This window comes from Myxocyprinus asiaticus, chromosome 24, assembly GCF_019703515.2.
Source record: "Myxocyprinus asiaticus isolate MX2 ecotype Aquarium Trade chromosome 24, UBuf_Myxa_2, whole genome shotgun sequence".
Lineage (NCBI taxonomy): Eukaryota > Metazoa > Chordata > Actinopteri > Cypriniformes > Catostomidae > Myxocyprinus > Myxocyprinus asiaticus.
The window spans coordinates 23791131-23810873 of record NC_059367.1 but is presented as its reverse complement, the minus strand read 5'-3'; the positions used below and the strand labels follow the sequence as shown (position 1 = coordinate 23810873).

The window sequence follows — 19743 nt, the reverse complement described above, 5'->3', positions numbered from 1 at the left end:
AAGTGTCACTTCTATAAAAAAGATTTATGACTGAAAGGGAAATAAAAAAAAAAAAAACAGAAGCTAATCCATAAAACTTCCTATCTCTGCTACGGAAGAGAGGAATGCCAGAGCAAATGAGCTCTTAAGTGCTTTTTCATTTAAATAGCCGAGTAGCAGTGAGCAGGGCAGAGCTTAATATTAACTGGCTTAGACTGGCATAATAAAGCAATGTAAACAGACATAACATTGCAATCAGGCTCCTTATGGAATAAAAAGAAAAGGCCTTTCATCAAGTTGAGGCGACCATGACACTGGCTTTTAAAACACAAAAAAGTATAATTTCTCCAAGGCCACATTCACACAGTCAGTATTCGACAACCATATTTACTAAAATATGTGACTCTCAAATTGTCCTGCTCATAAAACAGCTTACAGGAGGGGCTTGACTACTATCTGTTTTATTCTTGCAATAGCCACGAATAATGTCTGTAACCATAGTAACAGTGACTTAACAGTGACTTAAGTAAATGCAAAAGAAGGCGACTTCCAGAAAACCAGAAACTCTTTCCACAACTGACGCAACATTATTTAATAAACAAGTGCAATCAAGGCACTAGTTCATCCATCAAAATAACCTACAGTGGCTTTGAATGCTTTATATTTATTTACAGCAGAGTGTAGAGTGCAGCATTTGGGTCGTGTACAGACCACAAAACTGATGGGAGCTCCTCATCAGATCCGTAAAGACAGCGGCTGGGTTTAAAACCTTCGGATGGCACACAGCTCAGTGAGTTACCGGAACAAGACAAGTATGTGTGCAGTGCAGAGTACAGGTCGACTGATAGTGGATTTTGCTGATACCAATAACTAAGGTGGTGGAAAAGGCAGATAACCAATTAATCAGCCGATACTTTTTTTTAAAATCGATTTTTAGAATGTTAACATTTTCTTAGCCTTTCCTTACAATGATGGCCACAGACACAGTGGCCGCAAGAGTCCAAAATGAATAAAATCCCAGATACAGTTTACTGTGCAACCAAAATCCCCACAATAATCTGAAAAAACTAAATGAAGATTTGGAGCCAATCACGGAACAAGCCCAAAATACACATACTTATTTTGGGACTACATTACAATGCTCTATATTTAAGTATTTACCAAATTAAGCTTTTTATAGCCTATTTATTCATCAGATTAAGGGTAAAGTATATATAGATGTGTTTTTTTTAAATTTTTATTATTATTATTATTATTATTATTATTCACAAGATATGAAGTTTGAAACATGATGATGACGGGGCACGTTTCCATAGTCACATATCTCTTTTCGTGTCCTGATTTCAATTTAGAACACTTGATTTATCTAAATCAAAATAACCAAACTGCATTGAAATGAGGCTAAAAATATAGATGAATATTGTTAGTCAGTGATTGTTTTTATTTCAAATCTAAAGGCAGCTGTAATACTGTAGAACCAAGTTGTTCGAACTGCAGAATCCTGGAGGTATATATATATATAAAACTAAACTATCAGCAAATATTGGCATAGATTTTTGCCGATAACGATAGTTAGAAAAAGCAACTATCGGCACCGATTAATCGGTAAAACAGAAATATCTGTCTACCTCTAGTGCAGAGTGGCTCTTGCACTGTATGATGTGAAAGAACAACTGGTTGTCCAGTGCGATTTCATTAACACGTAACAAGATTCACCCAACTCAACATGAAAATTTAAAAAAGTCAGTTTGTTACAAAACGTGGTTGTCACTCTTGCTGATAACCGAACTGTGTGAGAACATTACTGTTTTTGGCACTCTAAAACAGGACATAAAACAATATTCTGCTGGTGTGTTAATGTAGCTAATGTGCTGAACTCTATATGAATCTATTGCTCAGCTAACAGAAGTTATAAATTTTAACTGTGCGCTTCACCAGAGCATTATGCATCACTCTTCCATACACCTGCATCATTTCTCATTCTCTTGGACAGATGAGCAGGCTGGCCCCTGTCCATCTAGCCATGTCTCTTTGTCCTAACAGGAACCCCTCCTCATGAACCTGCTCCTGCCTGCTGTGCATCAGGCCGGCAGAGACAGAGAGGACTTTGAGAAGTTTTTGCGAGAGATCGTGGCTTTAAAAATCGTTGAGGATCAGTGTCTGCTGTTTCCAAAAGAGGCCAGTCTGGCCCCCTGGTGCACTGTGACTCAACAGAGGGCACCAAAGCCTCTTCCTCTCCCTTTCAGCTAATTAGCTCAGCTGCAGAGAGAAGCAGGGTGCTCCAGAAAAAAAAAAAAAAAGACGAAAGAGAGAAAGAACGGGGAGAAAAAAAGGAAACAGATGACCTCCTACAGTTGAAGCAGCCTTCAAAATAGCTGACCCACTTGTAGACACACTTTTGGATATTTGCGTGTCCTCAATGCAGTAACCCATATAGCGGCATAGTCTACATAGGGCGGAAATGCAAAACTCATCTCTTGCTGAGCGGGGGGGAAAGAATGATGGTGTGTGTTGCGTTCAGAAAGCCTTAGGGTCTTATGCGTGTGCAGTTCCTCTCCGTGCTCATTCTTTGCCGCCACATCTGAGGTAGACAGGAAGAATATCCACCCACATCCTCCCACGCGATTATTTCTACGCAGGCTGTTTTTGACATCGCAGCAAAAAAGACGCTGGCTTACTGCGAAAATGACGCTTATCTAATGCAACAGCTATATAATGAGCACTCTTTCTAATATTTCAGCTTTTTAGAGCACTTTTCATCAACAGCACTCAACGCTGAGGTCTGATGAAACGGCGACACATTAGTGGCGTGAGAGCCTCAGAATGGATTGTCAAGCAATTTGAAAAAAGCCATCTGGATTCACATCACATACACATATTAGCTGTAATACAAAGCACAACGTCTGGAGAGATGTTAAATGCCAGAGGGAAAAATGGGCTCTGTCTCCACAGGAGCCACCTGAAAGCCATTTCAGAGAAAAAGGGACTAAAGGCATATTGATGTGGTCACTGTCAAGCCACTCTTCCCTAAGGACGTAATATGTGACATATATATCTAAAGAAATCGTGCTTCTTAACCATCAGTGAGTGAACAAACTCAATTTATTAAAAAGCGTGCTCATCACAAATCACACAAATGCTGAAAGAACTTTAAAAATTCCAAAATACATTTAAGAGTAAGTGTGTGAAAATAGCTTTTCTTCAAACCATCAAATGCCATTTAGTCTTGTGTTTCAAAATGTTCCTTGTGAAAAGACAGCTTACTGGCTGGGTTTTGTCTCAATGCAATCTCTAAGTTGTATTAATCTGTTAATAAGTCATTTAAAGTTTGATGCACTTAAATGAACACAGCTTGCTGACTCACTGGAATATAGTATCATCATTTGTTGTGTGTGCGCGCCATTAAGAGGCACCTGTGGGAACAAGCAAGCACCTATCTTTCATCAAAAATTAAAAATAAAACGAGGATATAAATCATCGGATGGGGGTAAGAAGTGAGATCAAACTATCAAAAAGGTCTGTAGACAACTTGTTAAGCAGAAGAGTTGTTAAAATATGTCTACATCAGTGTTTCCTAAACTTTTTTGTCCTAAAAGTGCTCCGGTACACCTTTATCACCACCAAACCAGAAATGGGTCAATTTTAACTCATATTACACTGGATATGATTTAGCATTATCTTGAATATAATCAATAATAGAGTGAAGAGTTGCAGAAATCTATGACATGTAGGAAATCATGACCACTCACATTAAAATGAAGACTCCAGTCATATCATTAACCTTAGAAAAGCTGTTTTATTCTACATGGAGAGGGACACATGGGGGCTGCCATTTTAGAATCACATGACCAGCTGAATACTACTCGCTTAAACTCAGTAACCTTCCTGTTATTTGACAATTAAAGTAATCATGGCTGACTGTGAATACTAAATTTCTACTATGGCATCTGAAACTGAAAACTGTTGACTTTAAATGATGCTGCATCCAAGCCGCTAGGTTTCAGTGTGAGTCCAAGATGACACAAAGACAAAAGTTACTGAATGCACCATTAAAAAGAGATGGTATTTTAAGAATTTTTTTTTTTTTTTTTTTTTTTTAAGAGAAATCTAAAAAACTTAGTAAGGTATATGCTTAAAACAAGAAAAAATGATTTGCCAATGGGGTAAGAAAAATAAACGGTTTCCCTTTGAGTTTATATATATATTTTTTTACCCTATTGGCTAGTAAAATTATCTTGTTTTAAATGTACATCCATATAGCATATAAAGACTTGGGACAGAGGTACATACACACACAAAAAAAAAAAAAAAAAAAAAAAATAGAATAATAGAGTAAAAAAATACATAAACTCAAAGGGAAACCAAGTTTATTTTTCTTACCCCATTGACAAATAGTTTTTTTTTTTTTTTTGTTTTAAACATATACCTTACTAAATTTTGTTTGATTTCTCTATAAAAAAAATAAATAAATAAATAAATAAAAAACATCTTAAAATACCATCTCTTTTTAAAGGTGCATTCAGTAACTTTTTCTTTGTGTCATCTTGGACTTACACTGACACCTAGCGGCTTGGATGCAACATCATTTAAAGTCAACAGTTTTCAGTTTCAGATGCCATTATAGAAATGTAGTATTCACAGTCAGCCATGATTACTTTATTCCGCTACAAGTGTCAGACACACAAATTGACACAACTTACGTAGAGTGTGCTTTGCTTTCTTGCCTTAAAAAGGAACTGAATGTGTTAATGCATTAACTACCAAAAAATCTTGACATAAATCGAGTGGAATTATTTTAATGTATTGACAGCCGTGATTTTTTTTCTTTGTAATTTCCATTTTATGGGTACCCCCTATAACCGGCTGTAGTACCCCTGGGGAATAGTCTATACCAAATGATACCACAATCTCCAATTTAAGGGCTCCTCTTAAAATTGAAAATCAACTTCCAGTGCCCTTTACCATTAAAAGTCAGTGAAATAAAAAAGACAGATGTGGGGATCTGTATTCAATTAGAAAAACTAGACACAGCTCAGTGACTTCAGAACATTAGCAGTGTCGTCGGGAGCTCTTGTGCTGTGCTTTAATGGGGACTCACCTCTGAAAATAAGAAATCTGTCTGAGTGGTTTTGTCAGCTTTTTGGCAAAGAGATTTCTGAGTAGCACGGGTGGTGTCCTGTTAAAAAGAAAATGTATTGATCAGATAAAACCAAAGTATAGCATTAAAACATTAGAGTTAAGACATATCAAAGTTATAGCATAGCTAAATAGCTAACTCATAATATTTTGGATAACATTCATATCAGCTATATCATCAGAAAATGTTGAGTCTCGACTCTGAATATCAAACAGCCTTAATCTCCCTTTTGAACGTGGTGGAATGGCAGACTAATAAAACTAAGAAATATGCTGCAGCAAAATTTAGGGCAGCCATACTTCATGACATTCAATAAAGACAGCCTAGCCAGCAGGTTGCCAGTTTCTCCAGTGAGTATTATTTTATTACTTTTTCTTTCATTTATTAGGCTATTGTGGCTGCTATTTTTTTTTCACACCTAAAAATAAAGCAGGGGTCATTGGATGTCAGAGTCTGTAAAGTGATTATGTCAATGGCTACGTTTACATGCACCCTCATAATGCGATAATGCGATTAAGGCAATACTGCGATTAAACTGTTGCTCATGTAAACAGAATATTGTGATTGTGATATTGCGATTATGCTAATAATCAGAGTAATGATAATCGCAGTAATATATGTGGAGTACTCCTATTTGAATCGCTTTATACTGGCATGTAAACGCGTTAATCGCATTTCTTCCACACTGACCAAAGTGTGTCTGCGCCAGTGCTGCAGATGAATGACGTTACACTCAAGCAGAGGTTCAAAAACATCACGGAACAAAAGCTGCACTTACTTCTCGGCTTCCAGCAGTGGTGCTCCCCAACTGCAGAATCTACAGCCCCACGGCAAAAGAAAACATATTTTCCCGAGTTGTAAATGTCCGTTTGCAGTCTAAATTGAATGCTGATGAGATAAAAAGACTGTATAATCGCAAAAAAATGGCAAGTACATCTTTCAAATTAGTTTGTCCTCGCGAGCGGAACACAACTACATCCAGCACGTGTATTCCGATTCAAACAAGTGACTCATGAACCAATTCTTTTTAGTGTATCAAAAGCGCATCCAGTGTAGTCGAAAATTACTGACCGGTTCTTTTAATAAATCATTCAAAAAGACTGTATTTATGCCAAGCTGTATTTAAAGATACATTTTTGCAACAAGATGTTTTTTTGAAATATTAATTTATAAAAAAGCATTAAAACATCACATATCTCAGCGAATAAATCAGAGTATTGGCAAGTAGCATGTAAACTGGATTGAAGAGTTTGCCAAAATCATGTAATCATCTTAATCTAATTATTCCTTATACTCTGATTATTGCAATAATCAAGAGTATTAGTATACATGTATATGTAGCCAATGACCAAATACCCTGTTGATTACAACGTCATTTACCAGATGCCACATTACGCATATGTTTAAACTTATGTTTTTAATGTTTAAATGTTTTTCTTTTAACACAATGATTTAAGTTTAATGAATCTCAAGTACACACAAAACAATTACAGTAACTGTAGGTTCGCCTCAAATTCTTAGTTCAATTCTGCATCCAGTTCATTGAATAAATCAAGATCCACTCTGACCAATTAAGTGAGTCTTCAGATTCAAACAGATATCTTATGAGACTGCAACAGATTTGGGAGTCTCTATGACTGATTCATTCAAAAAAACCAGCTCACTAACAGAAATTTGTTTGCAAACTGGACTACACTGGTCGAGCTGTATGTTTGTTGTTGTGTGCAACAAATAAATGTTTGTATTGTCTATTTTTTGCAATATAACTTTTTTTTGCCATGGTGCTGTGGATTCAGTGCCGCCACTAAACAGCAGTGTCAAGAGTATTTTAGTACAGTGGTCCGTCCACATAGGTGTAAGAATATACAATTTATGTTCAAAAATAGTGCCCGACCGATATATCGGTCAGCCGATATTATCAGCCGATATTAGTCTTTCACCGATATATCGTTTCAGCGTTTATGTTTACCGATATGCGCAGATATGAAAACTTTTTTCAGAACATATAATGCAGAAAACAATGCTTTAGAATTGGTGTTATAACGTAGTTTGTCCAGCAGAGCGCGCTCCGACTCCACTGTTTACAGAGCTGAACTGAAGGTGGCTCTGCAGACAGGGCGGAGTTCAGCAGTGTCTTCTCGGTAAGTTGCTAACTAGTTTGTGAAATACATACTGGAAAGTTAATAAACAATGACCCCATCATTTTCCCTTTTCAATATTACTAATATAACGTTAACCCTGTCCCTGACAACCATGTCACTCATGTTTATCACAACTGTTTGCTGTTAGCCAGCTATAGTTTGTCAGTACAGTAAGTAATGTAGCAGATTGGAGGTAAACATCAGAGCATCTTTTTGCAGCTCAGCAGACAACGTTGCGGTGGTGGATTGTGTCTGTTGAGTGTTGATTTCACACAACGCTGTTACCTAGTTGGGGAGACACAATGCTGGAAATTAAATAAAGTCCATCTTTTGCTCTCCGTGGTAACGAGCTTATAGCTAACCACGTAGCTACTTTCATACCTTGTCAGCGTGTAAACATATATGCACCAAACTGTTTTGTTCAGGATTCACAGTTCGGTATCCCCTTCAACCGGACAATTCCAGTTGTTGCATTTATAAAATGTAATATTTAAAAGTCTGGTTTTCCAGACATTAAAATAGGTTACGTAATAAAAGTAGATTTAATAAATAGTATATTTGCCCTGTGTAAATAATAATATATAGGAACTGTATCTAAAATAAATTAGGGGTGATAAACAAATAATAATACAACAGGCTGGAAAAATAGACATTTATTCATTTTAATATCCTATATATATATTTTGAATGTGTTGAAACTTGACACCAGGCGACACACCCTAAAAACTGCACCGTTAGATCGGTTTCAAACTGCTTAAAAGTACATTTTTTTTCTCTCTCTCGTAAATGTAAACGAGTGTAAATGCCAACACCATCATATATGTCGAACGGACTGATGCCTGTCAACCAAAACATGAGCTCATTGATGTCATTAAGTGAGTCTGATTTTTTATTCCATCAGTTGCTCCTGGTCAGAGGCTTCCGTAAATATTTAGTTTATATGTAGGGTTACATCCTACATAAATTTGATGGTGCAATGCTTAAATATTTAGTAGTGCATACATTTTGACTTAGTGCCCATTTATTTAGCTATTTATTTTATTCTTTATTTTAATGGTCAGCATTTTACTGATACTAAACTGTACCGATGTTTATTTAGCTATTTATTGTACTTTTATTTAAACGGTCAGCATTTGACTGAAACTAAACATACAGTACTGATGTTTATTAAGCTATTTATCTGAATTTATTCTTTATTTAAATGGTCAGCAATTGACTTATACTAAACATACAGTACTGATGTTTATTAAGCTATTTATTGTATTTTTATTTATTCTTTATTTTCTCAGTGTTCATTTCTAGAATTTGTTGACAATGTATAATAATAATGTCAAATATTCTTTGATAAAAATATTTGTTTAAGAAAGCAGCCTTCTGAATACCTTTGCATAGTCATATCGGTGCAAAATCAGTGAAAAATCCACATAGAAAAGGTCTGTTTTCATTCCAGCTCAAAAATTAGCTATATCGGTCACCTTATCGGTAATCGGTGAATTTTCCCTCTCTAAAATCGGTAACGGTCTCAGAAATCCCATATGGGTCGGGCTCTATTCAAAAACATCATAAAATCATTCAGTTCTGTTTTTTTTAAACAGTGGAACCAGATTTGAATACGAATCAATTCTCGCTTCCCAACCCTAGTGTTTAACCCCCATTCCTCTGGTTTAGCCAGAAGATAGTAGTGTTAAAAGCTATACAAGGCATACTGTACATATCATAAATAATATTAATGGCTTGTTTGAACCATTGAGATTTTTGCTTTGTTTGTCCTTTTGTTTTACTGCCTCTTTTGTGCCCTCTGTCGTTTTTATTCGTCCTACCTTATCCTCCATGCACTATCCCAGCCCTCTCTCCAAGACCACTAGTCTATAAATCTGAGGAGTTGTTGTCATATTTCTCCTTCACATGTCTTTCCTCTTGGTGCTAGGACTGGGAACGTTATGTGTCTCGCAGTGCATGTAAAACTTGTGACAAGCTGTTTACTGCACGTTAAGTGAGTCTATCAAATATAATTAGAGTTTGAAAGGAAACTGCTGAGTGGCATCTCCAGTGGGAGAGGGGAGGGGTATGAAACTAAAAAAAATGTTAATCAAGCAATATTGCCCAAGCAAGTGCTGATATTCAGTACAACAAGTATAATTCAGTATAATGAATTTATTTCCTATGCGGAAAAAAAAAAAAAAAAAGATTTTTTTAATGAAGATCCCAGAATATGTCAAGTTTCTCATGGGTTGTTTCTCACCAAAACCTATTGTATGCGGAATATGATGTACAAATCGAATAGAAAACTTTTATGATAACTCTGGATCCAGGCTCTGAAATTAACACCCATCAAGTGCCAAATGCGGGTAAATATTCTATTTGGCTGGTGAATTTTGCGGTGTCATACGCCACTCTGGCACTTTGCATTTGCTGTGTGTTCTTCAAATGTGAGCACCTGTGTGGAGCCGGTGTTGTGCTGACATCGGCTACTTTTACGAGATCCTTGGCTCACACTTGCGCACTCTGTTTGTAGCAGATGACTGCAAGTGGAGCACTAATTCACTTCATACAGACTATTTATTTAATTAAATAGCAGCCGTTTGCAGTTTAATAATCACATTGAGTCACGTAGCGACCGGCTTTTCCGGAGGTAATAGTAATTGTATAATATTTAAGCAATATCTCACACCTGTGATGCTCTGTTATGCAGCACTTTATTTGACAAAAAATAGCTCCAATGTTGTATTTTGGATTGTGTTGTAAGGTTCTGAATAAATCCACCTCATTTGATAAAAATAATACAATATTATGTTGAACATTAATTGGTCTATTTTCATTTGATTAAAGTTTTAATTATATTTGTTTATTTAGACACAACTTTGATGACAAAATTGAAATAAACTGTTGATATGTATTTTAGAGAGAAAAAAAAAAACAGGTTTCAGTATCGGGAGTACTGAAAAGGAAGTATCGGTACTCGTTTTCCAAAAAAAATGGTATGAGAACATCCGTAGTGAGCAGGACATTTATGAGCCGGCTCTTTTTAGTGAATCGAAAAGACTTATGAATCAGTTGGAGCTGACTGAATTAATGGACTCATTCCAAATAAACCAAGAACTGTTACTGTACATGTACTTATGAGACCACTGAGACTAATGAGTTACTTACTGGTCGATCATATGACAACATTTTGTGTAAAATACAAATTTAGTTTTGTTGTAATAAGTGAATAATCTGAAAAATAATTCTAAGACTATCTGGCAATTAAACATTTAATAAATAATAAAACAATATAATTTAAAAAAGCAGTTTACTTTTAAACATGCTTACAATATTGTTTGTCTCTCATGCTGGTAAAATCCACTTGTAAAATGCAATATAAAAAAATAAAAATAAATAAATAATAAAAAACAAAATGGCCAGTAAGAAATATGACTGTCTGGTAAATTTTTTAATCTACAAGCCACCTCGGCTGGTGGGCTAAAAAGTTAATTTCGGACCCTGTTTGTGTCCATTTTAAGCTTTAAACTCATCTGCCACTGTACTGAAAAGATGAACCAGGGTATTTATTAAAACATCTCCTTTTATGTTCTGTATAAAATAGTAAGTCATAAAAGTTTTGAAAGACATGAAGGTGAGTAAATTATGACTTTTAAAACATATGACTATAAACTATTCTTTTAAATCAAGTAACTTGCATTTTAGACACAACATGGCCAGTTATTTTGTCTTAGTTTTTCTCTGCTAATGAAAATGTTTTTTGCAACAAACCCAAAGTAGTGAAGAGTCCCAGTGCTGTTATACTAATTATCAGCTATCTTGGAACGCCGCTTGTCCAATTAGATTAGAGGACCAGAACTAAATGTTGTATAATGCAAACTATCCTTGTGTAACAGAAAAATGCATAAAATTATGATATCCCAATGACAATGGAGCTTGTTCTGTGATTGTAAAACTTCCTGAGAGCTCTTATAATCTCTCAAAAGGCCAGAGCTGCTTTGGTTATAAAATCTGAGGAGGTGTTATCTTGAGAATATGAGATTTTTTAGTTTCCTCACCAGCTCTGCCTGCAGTCGAAGAATCAGTTCATCTTTCTCCTTCAGTTGCTGATGCAGGAACTGGTTTTCTTCTCTCCCAAGATCCTTTACACAAAGCACACACAAACACTTTATAAAAAAAAAAAAAAAAAAAAAAAGTCAGTCTGTGTTATTCAAGTCATCGCCCCCAGTTTGAATCTGTAGCTCTCTGTGTGGGTGTAAAACTGCTGCCGTGGAGAGGTGGAGGTGTGCTTTTTGTACCGTGGTTTCACTCTCCTCCATAAACTTCCCCTGAACTAGCAGGCACTTTCCCACGGCCTTGTGCTGTCAGCATCCATTATGTGAGACTGGGGGAGGGGAGGCAGGGACCACAGCTTCAAGGGCAGCAGAGGAGGACTGCAAGGCCCAGTAGCACAATATGGCCTCAACGAACAACCGAAAAGAATCTCAGCCCCCCGAAAATGAGAGCTTTCCTCTAACAGAAATGCTTGGCAGAGAGTAGAAAGCATTGGCATGAAGGAAGCTGGAAACAATATGCGGGAGTTCAGAGCCCTTCATGAGAGATCAGTGGAGGGGATTATGAGCTTCAATGTCACATACTTTGAGACCTCGTTGTTCAAAGCTCTGTGGCTTTGGTTTGAATGTGCTTCTTTTGTTGATATTACATAAATCTCAAGGGAGCTGTTGTCAATGTTTGATGCTTTTGTGTAAAGGAAGCTCATGTCTGCCTAGTGATGAAAGCATAAATAAAGTGACTAACTAGAATCTTTGTCTTTGTGTATGTAGCATCTTAACGCTATGCTGGGGTCAGTAAGCTTTTTTGACATTAAAGGGACCCACAAATGTAAATTCTGTCAACATTTACCCATCCTAATGTTGCTCTAAAACCATACAAATTTCTTTCTTCCATGGAACACAAAAGGCAGAATGATTGGGACTGAGAGCCTCAGTCACCATTCACTTTCATGGCATTACTTTTCCATTCAATGAAAGTGAATGAAGACAGACTAAGATTCTGCCTAACCTCTCCTTTTGTTTTCCACGGAGTAGTAAAGCCCCGCTCACACCGCAAACGACATTGTTGCTTGGTATCGCTAGACTCTGTGATGTGTGTCGCTGGTGGGAGTTCCTACTGCCGTCGCTTTAAATGTTATTGGTGGAATGCATGTCTGCACGTGGACAGTTTTGGAAATTCTGATTACAGATTATACTGCAGGTAAAACTAAGCTATCATTCTAATTTGAAAAGGAATCAGTTCTTTTACTTCTAAAAAAAAATAAATAAAATAAAAAAAATAAAAAAACTTTTCAGGGGAGTGTTATATGACTTGCAGCAGTACTACTTTGTCTTGTCGCTCGCCACAGCGATCTCTGTCACCAACGGTCACTGCAGCTCATGTCGCTGGAAGTAGCTCTGCTCTCAATGAAAATGAATGAGATTGTGTCTCTTTGTTGTGCGATGTTGCAAGCGGTGATGACAATAAATGATGACAGAATTTTTCTTTTAATAAACAGTCACTTTTATTGCCAATTTTATTTTTTCTTGTCAATCACTGTCATGTTTAATTTTGAGACCATCATCGTCACAGTGTTTTGTGTGTGGAATGTTAAGGATCATGTAAGCAGAGGTGAAATCTTGATACATTTTCAAATGCGTTTCCAAAGTTACCAATGTCTTATTCTGCAGAATTCCTCTTTTTAAAATGTTATTCGCAGTAACATCTCATTTATACAAAAGAATAGGCTAATTCTGAGAGCAAAAAAAACAACAACAAAAAATTAGACCTAACTACATACCTGATGTGTGCATGGGTGAATAGGCATATTACTGGTGTGACAAACTGGACAAGTGCTCTATGGTTCATTTGGACAGTTTGGCTTCTATATAACGCTTGCAACCAAATAAAACATTGTGACAATGAGGAAGGATCACTGTAAGATGAAGGTCAACAACTAAATGTTTAATATTAATTTGATCACAATTTTTATGCTCGTGTCCCAGTGGTTACCCCTTTCGCCTATGGTGCCATACCGAGCTCTTACTATCAACATATTAAAAAAAAAAAAAATGTGTCTGTCCAGTCTGTATCTACTTTTGCATTACTTCTAACTATTAAATATGATTCTAATTTACGCCATCAAAAAGGTCATATCCTGAGAAATGCATGCAGTAAACAGGCACGATGTAGCCTCCTCCAAATCCCTGCCTGTGGGGAATATTTAATTATATCTTAATTATAGAGGTTTAACAAGAGGCACTTTATCTGTGTAGTGCCATGGAGGACCTCTAGAGAGGTTTTGGTCACAATTTCATACACGCACACAACACACAGGACAGAGAGCTGGGTCTTTAGCCCGAGCTATAAAGCTGCATATGAGTGACTTCTCCATCTGTCTGTCCTAGATTAAACACTTGACGAAAAGGATGTAGGAATGTCCTACTATCACAGATCCCTGATCATAAAAGACAACACCGAACATTGCAGAAATTGATGCAGTCAATTAAAATATCTCTTCATCACAAAGCATATTTTTTTTTGTTTACCAGTCTTGTTTAAAGGAATAGTTTACCCGAAAATTGAATCACCTTCATGTCGTTCCAAACCTGAATGACTTTCTTTCATGGAACAAAAAAGGAGTCATTTAAAGCAGAAAGTTGAACTTTTCCATAGAATGAAAATAAATGGTGACCACTGCTGTCAAACAAAATTTCCAGTACATAACCAGTATATATTTAAGCTGTTCCTCAAACAACGCTACACAATGGGTTCAGAAGACTTGAAATAAAGCCCACAAGTCATATGGACTATATTTATGGTGTTTTATTATTTTATTTTTTCACACTCCTTTTTGGAGCGAACAACCCTCAGTCCCCTCTCCTTCACTGTATGGAAGAGAACAGCTTGGACATTCTGCTAAAGTTCTCCAGTGGTGTTTCTCAAAAGTAAAAAACTGGTTTGGAACAAAATGAGGGCAAGAAAACTGTTGAAATGTTCTTTTTTTGGGTGAACTACCCCTTTAACACAGTAAGTATCTTCCAGGCATTTTTTTTTTTTTTTTGTATCTCTCTCTCATTACCAAGAATTGTGCAATTAGAGATGCACAAGGTATTCCACAGGGTATTTACCATGATTTACTATGAAGGGGGTGTTGGAAGAGTAACCAGGATAGATGTCCTCAGTTATTCCTGTATTGGGAGGTTTGTGATGTTACAAACTTCAAACAGTACACCCTCAAAACGGAGGGCGCAGCTACACTCACTTAACAAGATGTTATTAATACGCAGGTGACAGGGACACTAGGACAAAGTGTCCCTGTTTGGTACCACAGTCCGCTCACATTCTCCCAGGTGTGCAGAGCAACTAGCTCCTCCATTCTCCAAACCGATGCCGCGCTCTCGCCGCAAGAGAACGCTGTCCACAGGCTCTAATTATTAAGAAGTTGGGGATAACAAATGTTTGGTGAGAGAAGTTTTCTGTTAAAAGTAGGACGAGAAGTGACGGTTCCATATCAGGTGGATTCTAGGGCTTTATTTTTAAAATCTAGAATTTTTCCTTTTTCTCCCCAGAATGAATCAGGACAAGTCCCACCCCTCTCCTGTCAGCTGAACACAATGTCAGAATGCATGAGCTCCTATTCTAAGCATCTCACTCTCCCGCTGTGTGGCGCTAGGCTACGGATGAGCCGAAAAGCCACATGATTCACTGCCGCAACTGTTACTTCTGTTAGCACACCATGTAGGTCAGTAAGGAGGACAGAGAAAGACGCAGACCTTGTTTCACTTCACTCAACTCGACAGGATTTTTGAGCCATGCAAAAAACGTCCTGATGAAAAATCAAATCCTCTTCTACCAACAAAAAGCTCCTTATACAAAAATACAAAATCATATTTCCCAATGAGAGTCCAAGTCCATCTCCAAAAGATTAGGGGACGTAATATAATAATCTCATCAAGATAGTGGGAACATTTTATTGATGGTGGAGTAACTAAAATTCTATCAAAGAGAGAAGCCAGCATGAGAAGAATAGGGTGTGATTTGGAGAGGCATAATGGAGAAGGAAAATTACGTTTAGAAATGCAGAGAACTATGTCTCAATACAGTCTCTTAGCACCATTGTTACTTTTAAACTATGGACTTGGAAATCTTCAGAGAAGTAAAAGGGAATCTGTGTTTTTAATCAAAGTGTGACCCAGTATTGGCTACTGAGGTATCATTGTGGGGTCACTCTTTGATTAAAAAGTGCCATTTCAAGCTATTAAAGACCCCCATGAAATTAAAATTAAGAGTTTTGTGGCTCTAAGGCCATGTGTGTTAGCTTTGAAGCCATCTATATGCTAGGGTACTCCTAAACATTGACTTATAGCACATTCACTTATAGCAGATATATAAATATAATATTTACAGTTTCCTCTTCCAGGACTACAGACTGAAAATACTGATTACTCGTCTTGCACTACACAGAGTTTTGTCCAGTCAGAAGTTCTCTAGAATGAATATGCTTCTCCCCTGGTAACTGGTCAGCGAGTAGCAAATCATGGTTCATGACAGTGATGTAACTAAAGCTCATTGGGTAAAGAAAAAAGTCCTTCAAAATACACTGGCAAGAAAAAGTATGTGAACCCTTTGGAATTCCCAGCATGTATGTATAAATTTGTCTTCAAATCTGTTTGATCATCTAAGTAACAATAATGAACAAACACAATCTAATAACACACAAATTATTGTATTGTTCTTGCACATATTAAATACATAATTCAAACATTCAGTGTAGATTGGAAAAATTCTGTGAACCCTAGGCTAATGACGTTGGCAAACCTGGCATCCAATTAATTAAATGACACTGGAGGTGTGGGTTGGAGCTACTTTGACTTACAAAAAGCACTCAAACGTTTTGAGTTTGCGATTCACAAGAAGCATCTGCTGACATGGATTATGCCTGGCAAAGAATAGATCTCAGAAGACCTACAATTAAGAATTGTTGCTTTGCATTAAGCTGGAATTGCCCAGTCAGAGCCAAGACCTTAATCCAACAGAGATGCTGTGGAATGACCTCAAGAGAGCCGTTCACACCAGACATCCTAAGAATTTGGCTGAGCTGAAGCAGTTCTGTAAGGAAGAATGGTCTAAAAATCTAATCCGCAGCTACCGGAAATGCTTGGTTGAGGTTAATGCTGCCAAAGTGGGATCAACCAGTTATTAAATCCAAAGGGTTCACTTACTTTTTCCACAACACTGTGAATGTTTAATGTGTTCAGTGATAGAATTATAATTGTTTGTGTGTTGTTAGCTTAAGCACATTGTGTTTGTCTATACTTTGCTGAAGATATGATCTCATTTATGACCAATTAATGCAGAAAACCAGCTAATTCCAAAGGGTTCCCATAATTTTTCTTGCCACTGTATCTCGCCCAAATTTCCTGTTTCAATAAGAAATACGTCAAAACAAGACATTCTGTACATTTTGACAAAATACTGAATGCAGGCAATTACCTTAATGGGAAGTGACTTCTCACTGCAGGGGCTTATGGGGAGAGAATAAAGGCTGCTGGCAGGGCTGGTTTCAGTACTCTGAAAGACAAAGATCACACTAATCTTAATACATAATAAGCACATGAAAGGAAAATAAGTGATAAAAAATTATTACTTATTGTAATAATTATGTATGTTTTACTCTGAACTGGTTGACTCGGAGGTCTAGGTTACCAGCATTATAATGCTCGATTTCAGCTCTGACCCAGACATATCCAAAGGCTACGAGAACATGTTTTCCAAAGAGAATACCATTTGCATGCATACATTTTATTTATTTATTTATTTTTTAACTGGACAACAATAACATATTGCAATAACAGATACAGATTGCATTGCTTTACCAACAACATGCACAAACTCTAGTTGTGACAAAATACTACAACAGAATGATGACAATCCCATTGATATGGTGTTTAATTATGCTTTGAACCAATGATGGCAAATATTCTGCATCACTTTCACAAACAGGAAAAGATTTCTTCTATCAATGTTTCCTAAAGAAATTATAAAGGAATGAAGGAGTGAGCATACTGTAAATACTAATAGTTATCTCAAATAAAAAAGTTGACTCAAGCTTAATTTTTTACTGTTCTTACTAATTTTAATCAAGTTAACGCTACTCTCTAAGCCCTAATCAAAACATGTAAGTGGTCCTAATTAAACAGTTCTTGAAATGTCACATCTTGGAATCATAACTCAAAAATATATGCTTTAAACTTTGGCTTAGAGTACTTAAAATTATCAAGTACAAAATTCCGGCTGTGTGGAATACCCATAAGCCCTTGTGCTTGAATAAATGATGCATGTTTAGACAAAACAATGGAACTTGTGTAGAAAAATAATTCTTGTTATTTAAAAATGTATACAGTTTTAATTCTTATGACTATTGTTGGACTATTGTAAGGAGTTCCCATCTATGTTGGGCACTTATTGGTTGCTTTTCTTTATTATTTGGTCAAAGTCATCAATTTCAAAAACTTTTTTTTTAAATTAAATTTTAGTTTTATAATGAAATAAATTAATATTGTTGCACAATTATATTTTTGTCTAAAAAACTAATTTCAAACTTTTAAGCATACGCCTTCAGATCAAAAGATTTTTAAGATCATGATAAATGCTCGTGATCAGTCGTGTTTCAAAAATTTTGACCGGTAGAGTGTGTGTGTATATATATATATATATATCTATCTCAGTCTATCTTTTAAGCCTAGTACCTTACTCATTACATTTTCACGATATATCCCATATCAAATTATTCTAAGCATTTTGGTACTATGGTCTACCGCAGGGATTTTTGGAACATTTTATTTAGTCTGTAAATTACTTTTTAGCCTAGATATTTATTCAATTCAACCAATGTAGATGCCTCTGTTTTCTGGGCTATAGGTTGAACCCTTTTCTCCCTCACTGCACTATACTGTCACCTATATAATACATTCATATGTGAAAAGAGAGAGTGACGTGATCAGAAACATTGAACATTTTAAAGTAGAGTGGAGCGGAGACACACACAGTAAGTGATATGTAAATCAGACATTTTGAGACATATATAAAAAAAAGAAATAAAAAAAAAAAAGGCAGAAAATTTTGCTGAGAAATAGAATGAAGCAACACAGAAACAATCTTCATGCTTTGGGCAGCCCTAGCACTATATTCATCTAATTCAGGCAAATTAGCAGGTGGTGGTGCCCTAATGTTTTGTTAAAGAAAGACAACGGCATGAGGTGAGAGGATAATAGAGAGACTGACAGTAAATTATCTGTAGTTAAAGAAATAACCATGTTCAGCTGGATTAATAGTACTGTATAATTACTTTATTAAGCTAAATGTAACCAGCCTTTCTGAATAAACAAACAGAACAAACACTACTATTTTGTATACCACTAATGACTACTCCATTTAGAATAGTATTTTTAAGGAGAGACAGTAAAGACTTTTAAATGACCAATTCTCAGTGCTGTTAATAACATGAACAGATGTTCACAATTTCATTATTTGACAGGCAGCCCATTTTTCCTTCCTGATGCTAAGAAGTGCTTTCATATTTATTTTTTATTTTTATTTTTTTTATAGCAGCACTATTTTGGGGTAAATTGTTTTGTTTGTAATATTTTGTTCGTCAAAAAAAAAAAAAAAAAAAAAGTAAAAATAGAGTTTTTGAAATTTTCTCACGGGGGAGGATGACCCCACAATATTTGTGCTTTTATTTTAAGTTCTTGTATATCTTGTAGACAGTGCAAGTGTCAGGGAGGAGAGAGGCCCATCAAGTATGTATTGGGGCCCATAAGGTCACAGTAACCCACAGGTGGGAAGTGAAAAAAGAAGAAGAAGAATAAAAAAAGGAGATTATTCAAGTGGTGAAGGGAAGACTCAAGACTTTCAAATACGGTATAATATCACCAGCATTAAAAAGTAATTTTTGGTCAACTTTCCACAGCAAATTAAATTTGATAGTCTTTCAGACTCTATAGATATGACAGGATTAAAGACATGATGCGAAATGTGCTGCTTTTGATTAATGTGCTTTCTGCATTTGTGTTTTAACTACAAGGAGAGGACATGGAAACTGTAATGAAAAGTGCAAATTTATCGAGGCAATCAAGAAGGTATAAAAGCAAAACAAAGACAAATGTTTCAATGCAACTTTATCCCAGTGCACTCATCGTTGTGTGAAGCATAAACTGTTAAAATGACAAAATAACAACAGAAACGGACAATTAAATCCTTAATTATTTCCTGAAAAATGTGACTGTCATCTTTGTAACATATTACCCGGCTCTGAATATGAAGTAATTGTTAAAACGGTTACATATAAAATTCTGAAAAGATTTTGCATGTGTACAACAGTATATTTATACAGATGAACCAGGCAGCACCACAAAAAGCCAGTTTAAATCTATGGGCATAACACATGTTTACTATTTACCAATAAGT

General features: G+C 36.1%; 1 protein-coding gene across 1 annotated transcript in view; it reads right to left on the bottom strand.

The window, feature by feature from the left end:
- LOC127414919 (serine-rich coiled-coil domain-containing protein 1-like) overlaps positions 1 to 19743 on the bottom strand; it is a 131917-nt gene that overhangs the window by 65062 nt on the left and 47112 nt on the right. Inside the window, exons 7-9 of the mRNA XM_051653319.1 lie at positions 16768 to 16845; positions 11298 to 11381; positions 5078 to 5155 (exon numbers count right to left, since the gene is read on the bottom strand). Of these exons, the coding sequence (XP_051509279.1) occupies positions 5078 to 5155; positions 11298 to 11381; positions 16768 to 16845 (240 nt within the window). The remainder of the gene's footprint in view (positions 1 to 5077; positions 5156 to 11297; positions 11382 to 16767; positions 16846 to 19743) is intronic.